General features: G+C 43.7%; 1 protein-coding gene across 2 annotated transcripts in view; it reads left to right on the top strand.

Annotated features, from left to right (window-relative positions):
* ABCC4 (ATP binding cassette subfamily C member 4 (PEL blood group)) overlaps window positions 1-25,393 on the top strand; it is a 376,997-nt gene that overhangs the window by 250,122 nt on the left and 101,482 nt on the right. For both annotated transcript variants that reach the window (XM_077297155.1, XM_077297156.1), the window contains exons 22-26: window positions 347-466; window positions 1,139-1,249; window positions 6,034-6,134; window positions 16,232-16,423; window positions 18,507-18,662. In XM_077297155.1, the coding sequence (XP_077153270.1) occupies window positions 347-466; window positions 1,139-1,249; window positions 6,034-6,134; window positions 16,232-16,423; window positions 18,507-18,662 (680 nt within the window). The remainder of the gene's footprint in view (window positions 1-346; window positions 467-1,138; window positions 1,250-6,033; window positions 6,135-16,231; window positions 16,424-18,506; window positions 18,663-25,393) is intronic.

Below are 25,393 nucleotides of genomic sequence, written 5' to 3' on the forward strand. Positions count from 1 at the left end.
GGTTAACAGTTGAGAGCGGCGCTTTGTACTACCCACAATTATTAGAGACAGGTCCTGGCTGTAACACACAGCCGTTACCTGCCGGGTATGGGGTGAGCTCATCGCGTGAGCCTGCTCCCTACACCCAGTACCAACTTCCGCCATACATGTACGGCGGATGTCGGTAAGGATTTAAGTGGTGTTCAATAAAAACTGATAATGTTTTTTTTAGGAATTTGAAAATTTTGCAGTTTATTGCCTCAGTTTTGTATTGTGTTGAATATTAAGATGTATAGCTTCTTATGTGTTAATCTCCTGTTGGTCCAAGGAAAAAATGGTCCTTTATAAATTACTTATTCTCTTCCAGCTCGTAGTCCAGTGTTTTCGCACCTGTCATCTTCCCTCCAGGGACTTTGGACCATACGGGCATTCAAAGCAGAGGAGCGTTTCCAACAATTGTTTGATGCAAAGCAAGATCTTCATTCTGGTTTGTGTAACCCTTACTCTTCTCAGAATGATATGGAAATACAAATAAAAAATTGAGTCTATGCTACTAACCTGTCAACATTATTGTATTATTATTTCATTAAAGATGCAGTTTATTGTGTACAGTGGAGGCCTCACCATAGTCCGCAAATCACTATTTGGAGTCCAAACAGTTTTCTGATCAGAGTAGTAAATGAGGGGGTTGCAATTTAGCCATGATAAATGTGTGATGTGCAGCAATCCAGGCTCTTCTCATGATGCTTTACTCTGGTAATCCAAATGAATGGCCGAAGTAGGATACATCAAGTTCCCCTTAACTCCTGTTCTAGTGCACCTGTCTTCTTTGTGATGACAAAGCTTAATGGCAGGTTGTTAAAATCTTTCTACTTCAGAAGAGGTTGGAATCATGTCACTATTTGCTGTGTTATTTTGTTATGGTGCCACCTCATGCTATTGTCCTATCACATCTATTTCCAGTAACGTGGGAAGATTACTGGTCAATAAATACCTAAGGGATTATGTAGTCTGGATTTATTGTTCTATATATTTTTTTAGATTATACTCTAATTATGTTTGAGAGCACCAAATATCTTTAGCTTGTTTTGAACCATGTTAAAAAGTTTTACCCCCTCTTGTGGTGTATTTTACATTTGCTCATCCTTTATTTCAACAGAGGCCTGGTTTTTGTTCCTGACAACCTCCCGTTGGCTTGCAGTGCGCCTGGATGCCATATGTGCCCTGTTTGTAATAGCCATTGCCTTTGGGTCCTTAATACTTTCGAAAAGTAAGCATTATGTTCAGTCTATATGACATTCATTCTTGGCTATGTAAGTTAGTTGTCCTTTGGAAATGAGACAGAATAGGCTCAGTCAAGAAACACCACTTTCTTTAGAAAGCTCCCAACATTACCGGTGCTGTTTATCACACAAGTCATGCTGATGTGAACGGATGGTTAATTCCACATTTAATCTACGTCGCTCACATGCACACTATCAGGAGAGCTTGTTTGTGTGAAAATAGCTCATTATAGAGTCAGAATTTAGTACAGCCAAATCCTTCTGTGTAGTTCAGCTTCACTCCTGAAGAGCTCAGTTAAGTGCTGCTCAATGACTTTACTATTTTCTTTCCTAATCTAATCTGAATCCCTTGCTATTGGGATTATTATGTAGTCTGCTTAGTTGATGTGATGTTGTTCTACCTACCAATAAGCCATGGCTGATATTCCACTTCTCTTTATATTTTAATATTTTTCTTTTGTTAATAAGTCCATGTTGGTGCTGACCATTGGTGCATGTTCCATATGTTTTACAGTGCAGTCTGAATTCACTATTGGAGTTAACAATTCTTTTTAATGCCCAATGCCTCTAACAGTTGTGACTGAAGCTTGTTAGTCGGTTTATGTGGCACACACAATATTTGCAGCTCATGGACTAAAGAGTTGATCTACCAAACTAAGCTCACATTGTGCTCGGTAACACGAGATATAATCCTAAAGTCCCTCATATACTATATAGAGTCATTACAAACAGAGTGATCTATTTCAAATGTTTGTCTGTTAATGTTGATGATTATGGCTTATAGCCAATGAAAACCCAAAAGTCATTATCTCAGTAAATTATAATAATCAGTAAAAAAAAACCCTGCACAGGCTTCCTAAGCATTTACAAAGGACCCTTAGTTTTTCAGTAGGCTCCACAATCATAGGGAATACTGCTGACTTGACAGATGTCCAGAAGGCAGTTATTGACACACTCCATAAGGAGGGTAAGCCACAAAAGGTCATTGCTAAAGAAGCTGGCTGTCCACAGAGTTCTGTATCTAAGCATATTAATGGAAAGTTGTGTGGAAGGAAAGTGTGGTAGAAAAAGGTGCAACTCGGATAACCGCCGCTTTGAGAGGATTAAGAAAATGCCATTCAAAAATTTGGTGAAGATTCACAAGTGGACTGCTGCTGGAGTCATTGCTTCAAGAGCCACCATGCACAGGCATATCCAGGACACGGGCTACAAGTGTCCTTTTCCTTGTGTCAAGCCACTTATGACCAATACGCGCCGGAAGAGTCTTATCAGGGCCAAGGAGAAAAAGACCTGGACTGTTGCTCAGTAGTCCAAGGTGGTGTTTGAAATTAAATTTCGCATTTCATTTGGAAATCAAGGTCCCAGAGTCTGGAGGAAGAGTGGAGAGGCACACAATCCAAGCTGTTTGAGGTCTAGCGTGAAGTTGCCACAATCAGTGATGGTTTGGAGAGCCATGTCATCTGCTGGTGTAGGTCCACTGTGTTTTATCAAGACCAAAGTCAGCACAGCTGTACCAGGAAGTTTTAGAGCACTTCATGCTTCCCTCTACCGACAAGCTTTTTGGAGATGGAAATTTAATTCTTCAGGAGGACTTGGCACCTGTCCACACTGCCAAAAGTACCAATACCAATTTAAAAACAACAGTATAACTGTGCTTGATTGGCCAGCAAACTCGCCTGACCTTAACCCCATAGAGAATCTATTGGATATTGCCAAGAGGAAGATGAGACACCAGACTCAACAATGCAGACGAGCTGAAGGCTGCTATCAAAGCAACCTGGACTTCCATAACTCCTCAGCAGTACCACAGGCTGATCGCCTCCATGCCACGCCGCATTTGGGCCCTGAGATGTATTTTGTAGGTGATCAGATTATATTGTCTCTTAAAGGGAACCTGTCATCAGGTTTGGCCAATGTAAGATGCGGCCATCGCCTTTTATTGCTTATCTACTACATTCTATAATGCTGTATATAAGCCCCCGATCCGACCTGAAAGATAAGAAAAATAAGTTTTATTAAGCTCACCTGCGGGGCAGTCTGGTGGGTGTCGCAGGTCCGAGTCCGGCACCACCCATCTTCTTGCGATGCCGCCCTTCTGCTTGCTTTACAGGCTCCCCGCATCGCACTCCTGCTCAGGCGTACTTATCTACCCTGTTGAGGGCAGACCAAAGTACTGCAGTGCGCAGGCGCTGGGCTTCTCTGATCTGTCCCGGCGCCTGCGCACTGCAGTACTTTTGTCTGCCCTCAACAGGGTAGATAAGTACGCCTGCACAGGAGCGTGAAGCTGGCAAGCCTGTGAAGCAAGCAGGAGAGCGGCATCGCAAGAAGTTCGGAGGCGCCGGACCGAGTGAGTATAATAAAACTTATTTTTCTTATCTTTCAGGTCGGATCGGGGGCTTATCTACAGCATTATAGAATGCTGTAGATCAGCCCTGAAAAGCGGTGGCTTTATCTTATATCTGCCAAACTTGGAGACAGGTTCCCTTTAAACAACATTAACAAATTCTCACCTCCTTTTCCAATTTCCTTTGTATTCTGGAATGGGAATGTGGTTGAAGGAAGAGAATAATATCTTTGTAAAACATTTCTTATTGTGGAAGAAATTAAATAAATAAAAAAATAAATAAATAAAAACAAACCCCCACAAAATTATTAGAAATCAATACGTCACGAGATTGAATATATAGCCTATTGAAAGTGTTATAAGGGTTGTCAAGTCACAACCTCTTGAAGACTTATCCATAGGACAGGTCATCAATATCAGATCTTTGGAGTTCCGACACCCAAAACCCTCATTGCTTAGCTGTTATTTCCTCCGGCTACTGAATAGCTCCTAGATCTACACTGTGTGCAGAATTATTAGGCAAGTTGTATTTTGATCACATGATACTTTTTATACATGTTGTCCTTCTCCAAGCTGTTCAGGCTTGAGAGCCAACTACCAATTAAGTAAATCAGGTGATGAACATCTCTGTAATGAGGAGGGGTGTTGTCTAATGACATCAAAACCCTATATTAGGTGTGCTTAATTATTAGGCAACTTCCTTTCCTTTGGCAAAATGGGTCAGAAGAGAGATTTGACGGGATCTGAAAAGTCCAAAATTGTGAGATGTGTTGCAGAGGGATGCAGCAGTCTTGAAATTGCCAAACTTTTGAAGCGTGATCACCGAACAATCAAGCGTTTCATGGCAAATAGCCAACAGGGTTGCAAGAAGCGGGTTGGGCAAAAAAGGCGCAAAATAACTGCCCATGAATTGAGGAAAATCAAGCGTGAAGCTGCCAAGGTGCCATTTGCCAACAATTTTGCCATATTTCAGAGCTGCAACGTTACTGGAGTAACAAAAAGCACAAGGTGTGCGATACTCAGGGACATGGCCAAGGTAAGGAAGGCTGAAAACAACCACCTTTGAACAAGAAACATAAGATAAAACGTCAAGACTGGGACAAAAAATATCTTAAGACTGACTTTTCAAAGGTTTTATGTACTGATGAAATGAGTGACTCTTGATGAGCCAGAGGCTGGATCAGTAAAGGGCAGAGAGCTCCACTCCGACTCAGACGCTAGCAAGGTGGAGGTGGGGTACTGGTATGGGCTGGTATCATCAAAGATGAACTTGTGGGACCTTTTCGGTTGAGGATGGAGTGAAGCTCAACTCCCAGACCTACTGACAGTTTCTGGAAAACAACTTCTTCAGACAGTGGTACAGGAAGAAGTCAGTATCGTTCAAGAAAAACATGATTTTCATGCAGGAAAATGCTCCATCACATGCCTCCAACTACTCCACAGCGTGGCTGGCCAGTAAAGGTCTCAAAGAAGAAAAAATGACATGACCCCCTTGTTCACCTGATTAGAACCCCATAGAGAACCTGTGGTCCCTCATAAAATGTAAGACTACAGGGAGGGAAGACAGTACACCTCTCGGAACAGTGTCTGGGAGGCTGTGGTGGCTGCTGCACGCAATGTTGATCATAAACAGATCAAGCAACTGACAATCTATGGATGGAAGGCTGGTGAGTGCCACCATAAAGAAAGGTGGCTATATTGGGCACTAATTTTTTTGGGTTTTGTTTTTGCATGTCAGAAATGTTTATTTCTAAATTCTGTGCAGTTATATTGGTTTACCTGGTGAAAATAAACAAGTGAGTTGGGAATTTATTTGGTTTTTATTAAGTTGACTAATAATTCTGCACAGTAATAGTTACCTGCACAAACTGATATCCTCCTAAGATGGCCAAATCTAAAAAAAAAACCCACTCCAACTTCCAAAAATATTAATCTTTGATATTTGAGTCTTTTGGGTTGATTGAGAACATAGTTGTTGATCAATACGAAAAATAATTCTCTAAAATACAACTTGCCTAATAATTCTGCACACAGTGTAGAGCTTTTCTAGACCTGTCCTGCAGAACATAACATCAACCTCTAAACTAATTGTCTACATCCATTGGTCTCCTAGTCAAATACCGCTTGATTGGTGAGTGTTCTGGATGTCCGTGTCCCCAATAAGATGTGACCTGACATTCCCTTTGAGTATTTTTTGTGTGCTGTATATAACCATTATTGAAATAACTAAAGGCCTTGTAACATTTTTTTCTTAATTATGGAATTTATAATGCACAATCTTCCCAAGGAGATAAAAACCAGGTGGTTTGAAAAGTGACCTTTCCCCCAACCCTATTCACACTCATGAGCTCTTACATTCTAGCAGGCATATGCCAGAAAATGCAGTTGTATGGACTAAATTTTCCTCTTTTTTTTGCGCTGCTTCAGCTCTTGATGCAGGACAGGTTGGTTTGGCGCTGTCTTATGCCATCACAATCATGGGATCCTTCCAGTGGGGAGTAAGGCAAAGTGCAGAAGTTGAAAATCTGGTATAAATATTTTCCTTAATTTCATTTTATTTTTCACATTATTAGTTATTTATATTTCAAATGTGACATTCATGAAGCATTGTAAGAATGTAGTATATACTGATGTCTGGATGTATGCTACAGCTGCTTGGTTTAGAGGTTACCAGTGGATTTAATATACGTTACTTGATTCATAGGTATAGAAATGGAAGCACTGGAAGTTAAAGTGTGAAACCTGGAATTTCTGGGTTATAATAATATAGCGTAATATATCATTATTTAATATTAGTTTTTAATTATTATTCTACCAGTAGGTTCTCATATTATTACTTCTAAAAATGTTTTCTGACCTTTTAGTAGAATATTTAAAGATGGAGAAAGTTTGCAGTACACTGAAGCCACAGCCACAGCAGGGTGACTGACATCCCAGCATGTGGCAATCAAAAACTATATGCAAAAGAAGGACTTCACATGCAAAAAAATGAAGCTTTATTATAAAAATAAAGAGCACAAATATAACACAGCGATTAAAACCACCAAAGGTGTATATGATAACATTTCTATGCCCCAGGATATTGAGCTTGAATAAACCACGTGCTTAAACCAAAATTATGAGTATAGCTATGTAATTGTAGAGCACAAAAAAAAAACGATCCCTCCCAAGTGCCACAGTGTTTCAGAGTTAAACATGCGGTATATGGCTGAAATCGTATAGAGAACGTCTGTTGCATGCAATCTGTGGATCGCGCAGCATGTATCACTGTCGGGTTCACTTTAAAGAGAGTATTAGGAGGCTGATAAAGAGCTCCTAATTAGAGATGATTGAATCTGAACTTAAAAGTTCGGGGTTTGTACCAGACAAGCGCTGAACACAGACTTCTCCTAAAAGTCCGTTGCAAAGTTTTGAATTCCGGGGGAAGACAGATTTTTTTTTTTTTCATGTTCTTTTACATGGAATTCGTCTTTTTTCCCATTTGTTACATCTGGTCCATTTCGTCATGTTACTGATATCACCCCAATTGTAAGCTACTGCCTTATGTGCCCCACTCGCCTGCTGTGTGGTATAAAAACAGCACTTCTCTTAGTGCCCCACATAATAATACTCACCACTGTGTCCCCTTTCAAAGTGAAAGGCCTCCTTTATGCCCTCTAGATGGTAAAACTCGCCGCTAAAAAATATTAATACCTTGTGCAATTGCCCCAGAAAAGTGCCCACATTTTGCCGCTTAGAAAGTAATAATTCCCCCTGTGTGCACCTTTGACAATCACATTACTCCGAGTCCCCATACAAATAATGATTTACAACGGCCCACTTAACATTTAATAATGTCCCCCTAGTTTCCAATAATGTCCCCTGAGTCCCCCCCCATATAACATAATAATGTCTCCTCAGTCCACAAATGTACTGATCTCCTATACATATAATTCCCCCACAGCTTCACTATACAAAGTATGATAGGCCCACAGCACCCCTATACACAGTATGTTGTGCCAACAGCCTCCCTATTTACAGAAAAATTCCCCTACAGTTTGTCTGTGCAAAGTATGATGCCACCCAGCTCATATATTCTAAATATAGCAGGCACACAGCTCCCCTATGCACACTGATGCCCCTACAGATCCCCTATACACAGTCTGATGGGTCTAGTGCTCCGCTATGCACAGTATAATGGGCCCACAGTTCCCCTATACACAGTCTGATGTGTCTAGTGCTCCCCTATGCACACTGATACCCCCACAGTTCCCCTATACACAGTCTGATGGGTCTAGTGCTCCGCTATGCACAGTATGATGGGCCCACAGTTCCCCTATACACAGTCTGATGGGTCTAGTGCTCCGCTATGCACAGTATGATGGGCCCACAATTCCCCTATACACAGTCTGATGGGTCTAGTACTCCGCTATGCACAGTATGATGGGCCCTATACACAGTCTGATGGGTCTAGTGCTCCGCTATGCACAGTATGATGGGCCCACAGTTCCACTATACACAGTCTGATGGGTCTAGTGCTCCGCTATGCACAGTATGATGGGCCGACAGTTCCCCTATACACAGTCTGATGGGTCTAGTGCTGCGCTATGCACAGTATGATGGGCCCACAGTTCCCCTATACACAGTCTGATGGGTCTAGTGCTCCGCTATGCACAGTATGATGGGCCCACAGTTCCCCTATACACAGTCTGATGGGTCTAGTGCTCCGCTATGCACAGTATGATGGGCCCACAGTTCCCCTATACACAGTCTGATGGGTCTAGTGCTCCGCTATGCACAGTATTATGGGCCGACAGTTCCCCTATACACAGTCTGATGGGTCTAGTGCTTCGCTATGCACAGTATGATGGGCCCACAGTTCCCCTATACACAGTCTGATGGGTCTAGTGCTCCGCTATGCACAGTATGATGGGCCCACAGTTCCCCTATACACAGTCTGATGGGTCTAGTGCTCCGCTATGCACAGTATGATGGGCCCACAGTTCCCCTATACACAGTCTGATGGGTCTAGTGCTCCGCTATGCACAGTATTATGGGCCGACAGTTCCCCTATACACAGTCTGATGGGTCTAGTGCTCCGCTATGCACAGTGTGATGGGCCCACATTTCCCCCTTTACACAATCTGATGGGTCTAGTGCACCGCTATGCACAGTATGATGGGCCCACAGTTCCCCTATACACAGCCTGATGGGTCTAGTGCTCCGCTATGCACAGTATAATGGGCCCACAGTTCCCCTATACACAGTCTGATGGGTCTAGTGCTCCGCTATGCACAGTATGATGGGCCCACAGTTCCCCTATACACAGTCTGATGGGTCTAGTGCTCCGCTATGCACAGTATTATGGGCCCACATTTCCCCCTTTACACAATCTGATGGGTCTAGTGCTCCGCTATGCACAGTATGATGGGCCCACAGTTCCCCTATACACAGTCTGATGGGTCTAGTGCTCCGCTATGCACAGTATAATGGGCCCACAGTTCCCCTATACACAGTCTGATGCGTCTAGTGCTCCCCTATGCACACTGATACCCCCACAGTTCCCCTATACACAGTCTGATGGGTCTAGTGCTCCGCTATGCACAGTATGATGGGCCCACAGTTCCCCTATACACAGTCTGATGGGTCTAGTGCTCCGCTATGCACAGTATAATGGGCCCACAGTTCCCCTATACACAGTCTGATGCGTCTAGTGCTCCCCTATGCACACTGATACCCCCACAGTTCCCCTATACACAGTCTGATGGGTCTAGTGCTCCGCTATGCACAGTATGATGGGCCCACAGTTCCCCTATACACAGTCTGATGGGTCTAGTGCTCCGCTATGCACAGTATGATGGGCCCACAGTTCCCCTATACACAGTCTGATGGGTCTAGTGCTCCGCTATGCACAGTACGATGGGCCCACAGTTCCCCTATACACAGTCTGATGGGTCTAGTGCTCCGCTATGCACAGTATGATGGGCCCACAGTTCCACTATACACAGTCTGATGGGTCTAGTGCTCCGCTATGCACAGTATGATAGGCCCACAGTTCCCCTATACACAGTCTGATGGGTCTAGTGCTCCGCTATGCACAGTATGATGGGCCCACAGTTCCCCTATACACAGTTTGATGGGTCTAGTGCTCCGCTATGCACAGTATGATGGGCCCACAGTTCCCCCTATACACAGTCTGATGGGTCTAGTGCTCCGCTATGCACAGTATGATGGGCCCACAGTTCCCCTATACACAGTCTGATGGGTCTAGTGCTCCGCTATGCACAGTATGATGGGCCCACAGTTCCCCTATACACAGTTTGATGGGTCTAGTGCTCCGCTATGCACAGTATGATGGGCCCACAGTTCCCCCTATACACAGTCTGATGGGTCTAGTGCTCCGCTATGCACAGTATGATGGGCCCACAGTTCCCCTATACACAGTCTGATGGGTCTAGTGCTCCGCTATGAACAGTATTATGGGCCGACAGTTCCCCTATACACAGTCTGATGGGTCTAGTGCTTCGCTATGCACAGTATGATGGGCCCACAGTTCCCCTATACACAGTCTGATGGGTCTAGTGCTCCGCTATGCACAGTATGATGGGCCCACAGTTCCCCTATACACAGTTTGATGGGTCTAGTGCTCCGCTATGCACAGTATGATGGGCCCACAGTTCCCCCTATACACAGTCTGATGGGTCTAGTGCTCCGCTATGCACAGTATAATGGGCCCACAGTTCCCCTATACACAGTCTGATGCAACTAGTACTCCCCTATGCACACTGATACCCCCACAGTTCCCCTATACACAGTCTGATGGGTCTAGTGCTCCGCTGTGCACAGTATGATGGGCCCACAGTTCCCCTATACACAGTTTGATGGGTCTAGTGCTCCGCTATGCACAGTATGATGGGCCCACAGTTCCCCCTATACACAGTCTGATGGGTCTAGTGCTCCGCTATGCACAGTATGATGGGCCCACAGTTCCCCTATACACAGTCTGATGGGTCTAGTGCTCCGCTATGCACAGTATTATGGGCCGACAGTTCCCCTATACACAGTCTGATGGGTCTAGTGCTCCGCTATGCACAGTATGATGGGCCCACATTTCCCCCTTTACACAATCTGATGGGTCTAGTGCTCCGCTATGCACAGTATGATGGGCCCACAGTTCCCCTATACACAGTCTGATGCGTCTAGTGCTCCCCTATGCACACTGATACCCCCACAGTTCCCCTATACACAGTCTGATGGGTCTAGTGCTCCGCTATGCACAGTATGATGGGCCCACAGTTCCCCTATACACAGTCTGATGGGTCTAGTGCTCCGCTATGCACAGTATAATGGGCCCACAGTTCCCCTATACACAGTCTGATGCGTCTAGTGCTCCCCTATGCACACTGATACCCCCACAGTTCCCCTATACACAGTCTGATGGGTCTAGTGCTCCGCTATGCACAGTATGATGGGCCCACAGTTCCCCTATACACAGTCTGATGGGTCTAGTGCTCCGCTATGCACAGTATGATGGGCCCACAGTTCCCCTATACACAGTCTGATGGGTCTAGTGCTCCGCTATGCACAGTATGATGGGCCCACAGTTCCCCTATACACTGTCTGATGGGTCTAGTGCTCCGCTATGCACAGTATAATGGGCCCACAGTTCCCCTATACACAGTCTGATGCGTCTAGTGCTCCCCTATACACACTGATACCCCCACAGTTCCCCTATACACAGTCTGATGGGTCTAGTGCTCCGCTATGCACAGTATGATGGGCCCACAGTTCCCCTATACACAGTCTGATGGGTCTAGTGCTCCGCTATGCACAGTATGATGGGCCCACAGTTCCCCTATACACAGTCTGATGGGTCTAGTGCTCCGCTATGCACAGTACGATGGGCCCACAGTTCCCCTATACACAGTCTGATGGGTCTAGTGCTCCGCTATGCACAGTATGATGGGCCCACAATTCCCCTATACACAGTCTGATGGGTCTAGTGCTCCGCTATGCACAGTATGATGGGCCCACAGTTCCACTATACACAGTCTGATGGGTCTAGTGCTCCGCTATGCACAGTATGATGGGCCCACAGTTCCCCTATACACAGTCTGATGGGTCTAGTGCTCCGCTATGCACAGTATGATGGGCCCACAGTTCTCCTATACACAGTTTGATGGGTCTAGTGCTCCGCTATGCACAGTATGATGGGCCCACAGTTCCCCCTATACACAGTCTGATGGGTCTAGTGCTCCGCTATGCACAGTATGATGGGCCCACAGTTCCCCTATACACAGTCTGATGGGTCTAGTGCTCCGCTATGCACAGTATGATGGGCCCACAGTTCCCCTATACACAGTTTGATGGGTCTAGTGCTCCGCTATGCACAGTATGATGGGCCCACAGTTCCCCCTATACACAGTCTGATGGGTCTAGTGCTCCGCTATGCACAGTATGATGGGCCCACAGTTCCCCTATACACAGTCTGATGGGTCTAGTGCTCCGCTATGAACAGTATTATGGGCCGACAGTTCCCCTATACACAGTCTGATGGGTCTAGTGCTTCGCTATGCACAGTATGATGGGCCCACAGTTCCCCTATACACAGTCTGATGGGTCTAGTGCTCCGCTATGCACAGTATGATGGGCCCACAGTTCCCCTATACACAGTTTGATGGGTCTAGTGCTCCGCTATGCACAGTATGATGGGCCCACAGTTCCCCCTATACACAGTCTGATGGGTCTAGTGCTCCGCTATGCACAGTATAATGGGCCCACAGTTCCCCTATACACAGTCTGATGCAACTAGTACTCCCCTATGCACACTGATACCCCCACAGTTCCCCTATACACAGTCTGATGGGTCTAGTGCTCCGCTGTGCACAGTATGATGGGCCCACAGTTCCCCTATACACAGTTTGATGGGTCTAGTGCTCCGCTATGCACAGTATGATGGGCCCACAGTTCCCCCTATACACAGTCTGATGGGTCTAGTGCTCCGCTATGCACAGTATGATGGGCCCACAGTTCCCCTATACACAGTCTGATGGGTCTAGTGCTCCGCTATGCACAGTATTATGGGCCGACAGTTCCCCTATACACAGTCTGATGGGTCTAGTGCTCCGCTATGCACAGTATGATGGGCCCACATTTCCCCCTTTACACAATCTGATGGGTCTAGTGCTCCGCTATGCACAGTATGATGGGCCCACAGTTCCCCTATACACAGTCTGATGCGTCTAGTGCTCCCCTATGCACACTGATACCCCCACAGTTCCCCTATACACAGTCTGATGGGTCTAGTGCTCCGCTATGCACAGTATGATGGGCCCACAGTTCCCCTATACACAGTCTGATGGGTCTAGTGCTCCGCTATGCACAGTATAATGGGCCCACAGTTCCCCTATACACAGTCTGATGCGTCTAGTGCTCCCCTATGCACACTGATACCCCCACAGTTCCCCTATACACAGTCTGATGGGTCTAGTGCTCCGCTATGCACAGTATGATGGGCCCACAGTTCCCCTATACACAGTCTGATGGGTCTAGTGCTCCGCTATGCACAGTATGATGGGCCCACAGTTCCCCTATACACAGTCTGATGGGTCTAGTGCTCCGCTATGCACAGTATGATGGGCCCACAGTTCCCCTATACACTGTCTGATGGGTCTAGTGCTCCGCTATGCACAGTATAATGGGCCCACAGTTCCCCTATACACAGTCTGATGCGTCTAGTGCTCCCCTATACACACTGATACCCCCACAGTTCCCCTATACACAGTCTGATGGGTCTAGTGCTCCGCTATGCACAGTATGATGGGCCCACAGTTCCCCTATACACAGTCTGATGGGTCTAGTGCTCCGCTATGCACAGTATGATGGGCCCACAGTTCCCCTATACACAGTCTGATGGGTCTAGTGCTCCGCTATGCACAGTACGATGGGCCCACAGTTCCCCTATACACAGTCTGATGGGTCTAGTGCTCCGCTATGCACAGTATGATGGGCCCACAATTCCCCTATACACAGTCTGATGGGTCTAGTGCTCCGCTATGCACAGTATGATGGGCCCACAGTTCCACTATACACAGTCTGATGGGTCTAGTGCTCCGCTATGCACAGTATGATGGGCCCACAGTTCCCCTATACACAGTCTGATGGGTCTAGTGCTCCGCTATGCACAGTATGATGGGCCCACAGTTCTCCTATACACAGTTTGATGGGTCTAGTGCTCCGCTATGCACAGTATGATGGGCCCACAGTTCCCCCTATACACAGTCTGATGGGTCTAGTGCTCCGCTATGCACAGTATGATGGGCCCACAGTTCCCCTATACACAGTCTGATGGGTCTAGTGCTCCGCTATGAACAGTATTATGGGCCGACAGTTCCCCTATACACAGTCTGATGGGTCTAGTGCTTCGCTATGCACAGTATGATGGGCCCACAGTTCCCCTATACACAGTCTGATGGGTCTAGTGCTCCGCTATGCACAGTATGATGGGCCCACATTTCCCCCTTTACACAATCTGATGGGTCTAGTGCTCCGCTATGCTCAGTTTGATGGGCCCACAGTTCCCCTATACACAGTTTGATGGGTCTAGTGCTCCGCTATGCACAGTATGATGGGCCGACAGTTCCCCTATACACAGTCTGATGGGTCTAGTGCTCCACTATGCACAGTATGATAGGCCCACAGTTCCCCTATACACAGTCTGATGGGTCTAGTGCTCCGCTATGCACAGTATAATGGGCCCACAGTTCCCCTATACACAGTCTGATGCGTCTAGTACTCCCCTATGCACACTGATACCCCCACAGTTCCCCTATACACAGTCTGATGGGTCTAGTGCTCCGCTATGCACAGTATGATGGGCCCACAGTTCCCCTATACACAGTCTGATGGGTCTAGTGCTCCGCTATGCACAGTATGATGGGCCCACATTTCCCCCTTTACACAATCTGATGGGTCTTATGCTCCGCTATGCACAGTATGATGGGCCCACAGTTCCCCTATACACAGTCTGATTGGTCTAGTGCTCCGCTATGCACAGTATAATGGGCCCACAGTTCCCCTATACACAGTCTGATGCGTCTAGTGCTCCCCTATGCACACTGATACCCCCACAGTTCCCCTATACACAGTCTGATGGGTCTAGTGCTCCGCTATGCACAGTATGATGGGCCCACAGTTCCCCTATACACAGTCTGATGGGTCTAGTGCTCCGCTATGCACAGTATAATGGGCCCACAGTTCCCCTATACACAGTCTGATGGGTCTAGTGCTCCGCTATGCACAGTATGATGGGCCCACAATTCCCCTATACACAGTCTGATGGGTCTAGTGCTCCGCTATGCACAGTATGATGGGCCCACAGTTCCCCCTATACACAGTCTGATGGGTCTAGTGCTCCGCTATGCACAGTATGATGGGCCCACAGTTCCCCCTATACACAGTTTGATGGGTCTAGTGCTCCGCTATGCACAGTACGATGGGCCCACAGTTCCCCTATACACAGTCTGATGGGTCTAGTGCTCCGCTATGCACAGTATGATGGGCCCACAGTTCCACTATACACAGTCTGATGGGTCTAGTGCTCCGCTATGCACAGTATGATAGGCCCACAGTTCCCCTATACACAGTCTGATGGGTCTAGTGCTCCGCTATGCACAGTATGATGGGCCGACAGTTCCCCTATACACAGTCTGATGGGTCTAGTGCTCCGCTATGCACAGTATGATGGGCCCACAGTTCCCCTATACATAGTATGATACACCCAAAGCTCCCCTATACACCAGGGCTGGGGATTCGGTAAGCCAATCCTCCGACTCCTCAATTTCCCTGACTCCAACTCTCGACTCCGACTCCACAGCACTGGAGGAGGAGCTTCACTTCTGAGTATATACTGTACATAAAGTGCAGCACCGATTCATCTGAGGAACAGGAATAGAACTGTCATTTCTAGGACATTTCATAACTTTCTCAAATTCCTCTGACAAAATGGCACGTACTGCGTTGTACTACTGAACCCAATTTCTTATATATTTAGGAGTTGGTCCATTTTATACCGATTCTAAGGGTAAGTTCACACAGGGCGTTTTTGCTGCGTTTTTTATGCTAATTTTCAGCTGCTTTTTTCAGTACTAGCAAAGCCTATGAGATTTCAGAAATCTCATGCACACACATTGTTTTTTTGTGTGATCAGTATTTTGTGCTTTGCTGCATTTATTGAACATAGAGCTGGTCACTTCTTTCAGCGTTTTTGCTGTGTTTTTTCACCCATTGACTTGAATGGGTGTTGAAAAAAATGCAGCAAAAACGCAGGTATCATTATATGCTGCGTTTTTGCTGCTGAAAATCAAAGGACATTAGCCTGGACAAAGAGAAAAAAAAAAAGCAACAAAAAACGCACCTAAACCTGCGTTTTTGATGCAGCTTCTTTCCTGCCAAGATGAACAGGTTTTGCTGCAGAAAAAAAAAAGCTACAAAAACGCCCTGTGTGAACTTACCCTAACTGTAAAGCTATGTTTTCTTTGAAATGTCGTTTGGGCAGCATGAATTGACTGACAAATTCCCTTTTTAATGTAACTTTTTAATAAAATATTTAGAAAAACAATGTTACAAAAATATTTCTTTTTTCTAGATGATCTCTGTGGAGAGAGTGATGGAATACACTCAGCTTGAAAAAGAAGCTTCGTGGGAGTCTAAAAAGCGCCCTCCACCAGGCTGGCCAAGCAAGGGCATGATAGCCTTTGAAAATGTCAGCTTTGCGTACAGCTTAGATGGACCACTGGTTCTAAGACATTTAACAGCTCTAATCCGACCAAAAGAAAAGGTAATTCTGAAAAATAGTGGTTTACTTTTTCTGTCTTTGAACTGGATGTCTTCCTTGTAAATGTTGTTTTTCAGAGTTTACAACAAAATAGAATTATCAATATGGCTTTGTTGACGATCTACCCTGTATTGTAAGCAGCCCACTATGAAGGTGGTGCCTGCATCAGTCTCTGTAGGTAACCAGCCTGTATGGGTGATGGCACTGGGAGTTCTTATAAATAAGCTCTGAGTTTTCTGCTACCTCAGGCTCAATATTAGTGGTCAGTAACTGGATGTTATGTGGATTTGCTGTTTTTTAATTACAGGGGTAATCTAGTTTCAGTACATACAAATCTCTTCACTGAATTATGAAGCATTACATTTCTACGTGCATTTAGTGTGTTGTCATACAGACTAAGAGTGTACTAATACCATATACAACCTATAGACAAGGATGTACCAATACTAGATACAGCCCATGGACAAGAGTGTACTAATGACAAATACATCACATAAATAAGGTGTACCAATACCAGACACAGCCCATAGGCAAAGGAGTACTAACACCAGATACCACCAGCAGAGCTGCCGCACCCCTGACCTTCTGTCTCAACCCCATTATCCCATAGAATGTATGTAAGGGTATGTGCACACGTCAGGATTTCTTGCAGAAATTTCCTGAAGAAAACCGGAAATTTTCTGCAAGAAATCCGCATTTTTTTTTTTGCGTTTTTTTCCCGTTTTTTCACCTTTTTTTTTTAGCATTTTGCAAGCATAATTAGCTTGCAGAATGCTAAAGTTTTTCAAGCGATCTGTAGCATCGCTTGGAGAACTGACTGACAGGTTGGTCACACTTGTCAAACATAGCGTTTGACAAGTGTGACCAACTTTTTACTATAGATGCTGCTTATGCAGCATCTATAGTAAAAGATAGAATGTTTAAAAATAATTAAAAAAATGGTTATACTCACCCTCTGCAGACAGCCGATATCCTCAGCGGCGTCCGTTCCTATAGATGGTGTGGTTCAGGACCTTCGATGACGTCGCGGTCACGTGAGCGGTCACATGACCGGTCTCGCGACCAATCACAAGACAGCGACGTCATCGCAGGTCCTGAACCACACCATCTTTAGGAACCGAAGCGGCAGCATGCAGCGGTGAGAGGCGGGAACACTCCGGGGGCCATCGAAGGTGAGTATATGACTATTTTTTATTTTAATTCTTTTTTTTTTTTTGACCAATTATATGGTGCCCAGTCCGTGGAGGAGAGTCTCCTCTCCTCCACCCTGGGTACCAACTGCATGTAATCTGCTTACTTCCCGCATGGTGTGCACAGCCCCATGCGGGAAGTAAGCAGATCAATGCACTCCTAGGTGTGCGGAATCACCGCAATTCCGCATTTTTAATGAACATGTTGCTTTTTTTCCGCGATGCGATTTTTTTCGCAGAAAAAAATGCAACATTTGCACAAAAAATGCGGAATACACTGTAAATAATAGGAGGCATATGTTAGCGTTTTTTTTCGCGGTTTTATCACGTTTTTATAGCGAAAAACGCAAAAAAAACGCAAAAAATACTGAACGTGTGCACATGGCCCAAGTCTGCAAGGACAGGGTCCTCTCCCCTCTGTACCAGTCTATTATTGTAAATTTATTTACTGTAAACGATATCTATAACTCTGTACGTAACCCCTTTCTCATGTACAGCACCATGGAATTAATGGTGCTATATAAATAAATAATAATAATAAGGATATACCAATATCATGTACAGCCCATAGACAAGGATGTACCAATGTCAGGTATATCCTGGAGACAAGCGTGTACGTATACCAGATGCAAACCATAGAAAGGTAGTACTAACACCAGACAGAGTCCGCTTAGACCAAGGATGTTCCAATACTAGATACAGCTCAAAGACCAATGATGTACCAATACCAGATACATCCCATAGAATAAGGTTGTGCCAATAGACCAAGGGTATACAAATGCCAGATACAACCCATAGGTCAACTGTGTACCAATACCATTTACAGCCTGTAGACAGGAATAGATCTATGTGCATTGCTGTTGATTTTTAGGTTGATGGTTCTAACTGATTTTCAGGTTGGAATAGTGGGAAGAACTGGAGCTGGAAAGAGTTCCCTCATTGCTGCTCTATTCCGTCTTGCTGAACCTGAAGGAAAAATTTGGATTGATAAAATTTTGACATCAGACTTGGGCCTGCATGATTTGAGGAAGAGAATGTCCATTATACCCCAGGTATGTTTTCAGTGTGGTTTGTGAGACTTTTTTTTTTCCTGCCTGAGAATGAAGAGGGCATCCAGTATGTTGGTTTCACAAATATTTGTGGAAAGTGATAATGAATAAAGGTATAATGTGCAATGTGCAAAATATCTGCCTTTTTTTTTTTCGGAGCCATGTTATTTTAAGGACCCTTTAAATAACGCAATCTCATGTGTCATATAGGTAGTAAAAAATGAATTATCTGTCACATTAAGGTTTCTTGAGTGACTTAAACTTTCTTCTACAATTGAAATACATGTAGAATTTGGTAAAGAGTTGCATGACTTCCAGGGTCTCCTGTTGCCTTTGAGCTGTGCCAGAGTTGCAGTACAGTGAGCAGTATCAGTATATGATTGAAAGCCTTATCTGCATCTTCGACCTGACTGATCTGCTTTAAGTTCTTTCCTTCTTCCTGCAAAAAGAAAAAAAGGTAATTTAATTGACTGCACGAGTATAGTTAAGTTTACTCAAAAACATATCATTGGTCATACACAGAGAACAGCAACATTAAAAGCACTGACGGATGATTTATAGTGTGAAATTGGACATGTTGGATTAATATTTGCTGCCAAATAAATTTGTTTGGGGCTCCCATACATATTAGTCAGTTGGCAGAAAGTGGCTTGGTTTAACTAACAGCCAAGCTCAATGTAGCAACATCCGAGCAAACGGTATCAGCACTGTTCCTGGCTGTTCAAACCTTTAGATGCCATGATCAATAGCAACCACAACATCCAGATCATTGTGAGAGGGATGGGGCTCCATCGGCACCCCCGTGGTGCGATCATGGTGGGCGAGTGACTGCCATGGCTATTGGAACTCTGACAGTGACTTCTTTGTCTGCAGATATTGTGGCCTGTTAGTGCAAAACATACAGGAGTAATGCATGTAATAATGAGTATTGCAGTGTATCACACCAGTCTTTGGAATATTCAGTGTTCAAGACCCAAGTGTTCAAGCTCAAGAGACTATGTAAAAAGGTGAAAAAAATGTGACCCACCCCTACAAAATTATGATAGATAAATAAAAAAGCGCATTTATTATATAAAAACAAAAATAACCCAAAATATTCTTATTTTGTATTACATTCAGAAAGACTTTTACTATAAAACTGTTACATTAGTTAACCTGTGCAATAAATAAATGAAAACAGGGCAAAATACTCTGTATTATCATCATACCACCTAACGAAAAGTGGAATAAAAGACGATCAAAAGGTTACATGTAAAGAAAAATAAAATCCCTGAAAACATCAACTACTGCTTTGGCTCCTCAGGGGCTCCGCAAATACGACATGGTTCTACCAAAATTAAGTTCCCAATGGCAAATAACGCTACTTCCATTTCCGATTGCGGTCATGTCCCCAAACAGTAGCTTATGACCACATATAGGGCATTGCTGCATTCTAGAGATATTTCGTAGTAAAATTTGGACTCCATTTCCTCCTCATACTCCTTGTGAAAATTAAAAAATTAAAGCAAAAGCAACATCTTAGTCGAAAGTTACTTATCGTTTCCACAATCTAGGATTTACATTTTTTGTAAAACACATGTGGGTTCAAAATGTTCACCACACCATAAGATGAATGCATTAAAAGGGGTGCAGTTTCAAAAATGGAGTACGTTTTGGGGGTCTCTGTTGTTTTGGCATCTCCTAGGCTCTCCTAAATTGACATGGTGGCCATAATCTATCCCAACTTAAATTGTATAACTGGAGTCTAATTGTGCTCATTCCCTTCCAAGCCCTGTTCCAAAATATTGGTTTCTGACCACTTTTATAGGGAGTTGCCACGTTTGTGAGAAATTGTATATATAAAAAAAATTGGGCTCCATTGTCTGTTTAAACCTTGTCAAAAAGGATAGTTTAGGGATAAAGCAACATTTTAGCAGAAAAAAAAAACACTTATTCATTTATTTTCACAACAGAATATTATACAAATTCATTTGATGATCCTATGGCTTCAAACTGCTCATTGCACACCTAGCATGAATTCTTTACTGGGTGTAGTTTCTGAAATAGGGTCTCTTTTGGGTGGTTTCTGGTATTTTGGCATCTAAGGGGCTCTTCAAAAGTGAAGAGGTGTCCATAAGCTATTCCAGCCAAATTTGCTTCCCAAAAGTCAGGTAGTGTTTCTTCCCTTCCTAGCCCTGACGTGTAGTTTCTAACCACATATGAAATGAAAATATTACCCCTTGTAAACATAAAAAAAAAAAAAGAAAAGAAAAAGTATTATAAAATTCACAATGTGAAAGTGAAACAGGGGGCTGCCGCGCTAATACACATGTGCCGGTGCACAACCTTATGTGCCTGTAGTCACTGCACGTTCCGGACTTGTTAGAATGGCACTTACTTGTGTGTGCCCGAAGTCTCTCGTGATGCAGCTGACTAAGCGGAGTCCACAAATGTCCGTCTTCCACGGGCAGGTGATGTCACTGCTAAACAACGCCCCCCGCACACCACGCTACTACATGGCGGCGCCTTCGGCCGAGGCAAACAGCCGGCTTGTGCAGAGAGGAATCCAGGAGCCACTTTTGGTGCAAAGGGAGGACGCTCCCCATTTGTGGACTCGGCTTAGCCAGCTGCATCACCAGAGACTTCGGGCACACACAAGTAAGTGCCACTCTAACAAGTCCGGAACGTGCAGTGACTACAGGCACATAAGGTTGTGCACTGGCACATGTGCATTAGCGCGGCAGCCCCCTGTTTCACTTTCACATTGTACATTTGTTTGGGCAGATTTGCACATCCCATCTGCCAGGGTGCCAGCGGCTTATACATCATAGCGGAATAGGACAGCGCCAGTGTGATCTTGTTTTACACATATTATCAAATTCAATTTTGTGTTTATACTTATGTAAACCTGAAGGGTTAAACTCTGAATGTGCATTTGAAATCCTTGACGGGTGGAGTTTATTTTAATCGAAAATTGTGTATTTTCTGACATACAAGCCTCTCAAAGTCTCTTGAAAAGCGAAGTGGTCCTTGAAAATAAGGTTTTGTACATTTAATTGAAATAAATAAAACTTTCTGCTAAACTTTTAACCCGTGTAACATCCTAGGAAAATAAAATATGTCGATATTGACGTACTATAAATGTTTTGTGTGTGCGATCTGTTTTATTTACATAAATATCACAATTTTAAAAACTGCTATTTTTTTTTACATTTTTGTTAAAATTCAGATGTTTTCATAAATAAATACAATTAATATGGACTTAAATTTACCACTGAAACAAACAATCTCCAAATCATTGGGCTTGGATGAAGCGTTCTGGCCACACATATACAATGCCTTGCGAAAGTATTCGGCTCCCTGGAACTTTTCAACCTTTTCCCACATATCATGCTTCAAACATAAAGATACCAAATGTAAATTTTTGGCGAAGAATCAACAACAAGTGGAACACAATTATGAAGTTGAACAAAATTTATTGGTTATTTTTAAATTTTTGTGGAAATTCAAAAACTGAAAAGTGGGGCGTGCAATATTACACTGGTCAACAGCATTTTTGGTGCCAAAGATATTTCATCGAATTTAGGGTATTTTTGGGGTGCTGATTCTGAATATGTCATCAGTTTTGCCAGATTGGCTCAAGTTTTTGAGATTTTTGGTATCTTATTTATAGCACTTGTTGGTAAATGCGACGCATCATCTCATTAATTTATTTGGATTAGTACTTGAACTGAGCAGTTCTCAATATAGTTTTGTGTTAATTAGTGTTCTAAAAGTTTGTTCATAGCTTGATTTTTGCACTAACTTTATGTTGTTGTCTGTTTTCCAGTGAAAAGCATGAACTCATCAAGAAGAAGTTGTCTTAACGATCCAGACTCATTCTGTTACATTTGTGGTGAATACACACTGCCAAAACATAGAAGAAACATAACAGACTTCGTAAAAAAAGTGTATTTTGCCTATTTTGGGGTTATGCTTGGGGACCAAGACAAGTTTTGGGCACCACACATAGTGTGCAAAGCATGTATCGAATTATTACGAAAATGGAGCAAAGGACAAAGAAAAAGCTTCAAATTTGGTGTTCCAATGGTGTGGAGAGAGCCAAAAAATCATCATGATGACTGTTATTTATGGTAAACACAGGTACAGGCACATCTTCACAATGAGGGACAGGCCTTCTTGCAGATTCCATGTTACTCCCATTTTCGTTTCTTATGCTTATTGAATCCTTGCACTTGCACTGCACAGAAATAACAGTCATCATGATGATTTTTTTGGCTCTCTCCACACCATTGGAACACCAAATTTGAAGCTTTTTCTTTGTCCTTTGCTCCATTTTCGTAATAATTCGATACATGCTTTGCACACTGTGTGGTGCCCAAAACTTGTCTTGGTCCCCAAGCATAACCCCAAAATAGGCAAAATACACTTTTTTTACGAAGTCTGTTATGTTTCTTCTATGTTTTGGCAGTGTGTATTCACCACAAATGTAACAGACTGAGTCTGGATCGTTAAGACAACTTCTTGATGAGTTCATGCTTTTCACTGGAAAACAGACAACAACATAAAGTTAGTGCAAAAATCAAGCTATGAACAAACTTTTAGAACACTAATTAACACAAAACTATATTGAGAACTGCTCAGTTCAAGTACTAATCCAAAGAAATTAATGAGATGATGCGTCGCATTTACCAACAAGTGCTATAAATAAGATACCAAAAATGTCAAAAACTTGAGCCAATCTGGCAAAACTGATAGCATATTCAGAATCAGCACCCCAAAAATACCCCAAATTCATTAAAATATTTTGGACACCAGAAAAAAAATTTTTTTTTGTTGACCTGTGTTATTCGGCCCCTTAAACTTAATACTTTGTTGCGCCACCTTTTGCTGCGATTACAGCTGCAAGTCGCTTGGGGTATGTCTCTATCAGTTTGTACATCGAGAGACTGAAATTCTTGCCCATTCTTCCTTGGCTCGAGCTCAGTGAGGTTTGATGGAGATCATTTGTGAACAGCAGTTTTCAACTCTTTCCACAGATTCTCCATTGGATTGAGGTCTGGACTTTAACTTGGCCATTCTAACACCTGGATACATTTATTTGTGAACCATTCCATTGTAGATTTTGCCTTATGTTTGGGATCATTGTCTTGTTGGAAGACAAATCTCAGTCCCAGTCTCAGGTCTTTTGCAGACTCCAACAGGTTTTCTTCAAAAATGGTCCTGTATTTGGCTCCATCCATCTTCCCATCAATTTTAACCATCTTCCCTGTCCCTGCTGAAGAGAAGCAGGCCCAAACCATGATGCTGCTACCACCATGTTTGACAGTGGGGAAGGTTTGTTCAGGGTGATGAGCTGTGTTGCCTTTACGCCAAACATATCGTTTGGCATTGTTGCCAAAAAGTTCAATTTTGGTTTCATCTGACCAGAGCACCTTCTTCCACATGTTTGGTGTGTCTCCCAGGCGGCTTGTTGCAAACTTTAAACAACACTTTTTATGGATATCTTTGAGAAATGGCTTTCTTCTTGCCACAGGCCAGATTTGTGCAGTGTACGACTGATTGTTTTCCTATGGATTGACTGTTCCACCTCAGCTGTAGTGATTTATAAAATGGTAATGATACGTTGGGATCACGGAATTTTCTCTCTTTATACATCCTTGTTTGCTTTTGCGGCTGCTGCTTGACATTGAGTACTGATGCTCAGCTTACTTGTAACCAGAATACCCAAGTCCTTCTCCTGTTCTGTAGTCCCTAGTATACTCCCATTTAATGTATATGCAGCTATAGGATTACTCTGTCGTAGGTGCATTACTTTACATTTAACTACATTAAATAATTTGCCAAGTGTTTGCCCATTCAGTCATCTTATTCAGATCGTTTTGTAATATTGTAATGTCAAGGTCAGATTTTACTATCCTACATAGTTTGGTGTCGTCAACAAAGACTAACACTTTACTCTCCATCCCATCCACAAGGTCATTAATAAAGGTTAAAAAGAATTGGCCCTAGCGCAGTTCCCTGCGGTCCCCACTGCTGACTATATCCCGATTAGAGAACGTAGCATTTATGACAATTCTTTGTTTCCTGTCATTTAGCCAATTCCTTACCTATCTGCATATACCTTCCCCCAGTCCTTGCTTCTGTAGCTTCAGTATAAGGCTGCTATGTGGAACAGTATCAAATGCCTTTGCAGAGCCCAGATAAATTACATCAGCCGCATTGCCAACAAACAAATTTTACCTCACCTCAAAGAAACCCAACATGTTAGTTACACGACTTATTATTCATGAATCAATTGTCAATTATCTACAGTATATTTCTGCAGGTCACCTCTTGTAATACCCTCTCAAATTTTGCACACTATTGATGTCAGGCTTATTGGATGGTAGTTGCCTGGATCCACCTTCTTACCTTTCTTTAAATATCGGTACCACGTGAGCCATCCCCCAATCCTGTGGCACCACTACTCTTACAAGAGAGTCTAAGAATGAGATTGTGGTCTGTCAATTATTGAGCTCAATTCCCTCAGTATTCATGGATGAATGCCATCTGGGCCAGGGGATTTGTCAATGTTTAAGTTGCTCAGACGTAGATGTACTTCTTTTTGTGTTAAACTAGTTATATCAGGTGGTGAACTTAGATTGTTGCCTTATTGAATGATCCCTGTAAGGCTGGGATCACACATGCGAGAAATACGGCCGAGTCTCACATATTAATACCCAGCATTGCCGCCGTCATTCAGGAGCGGAGCG

This window comes from Ranitomeya variabilis, chromosome 3 (assembly GCF_051348905.1).
Source record: "Ranitomeya variabilis isolate aRanVar5 chromosome 3, aRanVar5.hap1, whole genome shotgun sequence".
Taxonomy (NCBI): Eukaryota; Metazoa; Chordata; class Amphibia; order Anura; family Dendrobatidae; genus Ranitomeya; species Ranitomeya variabilis.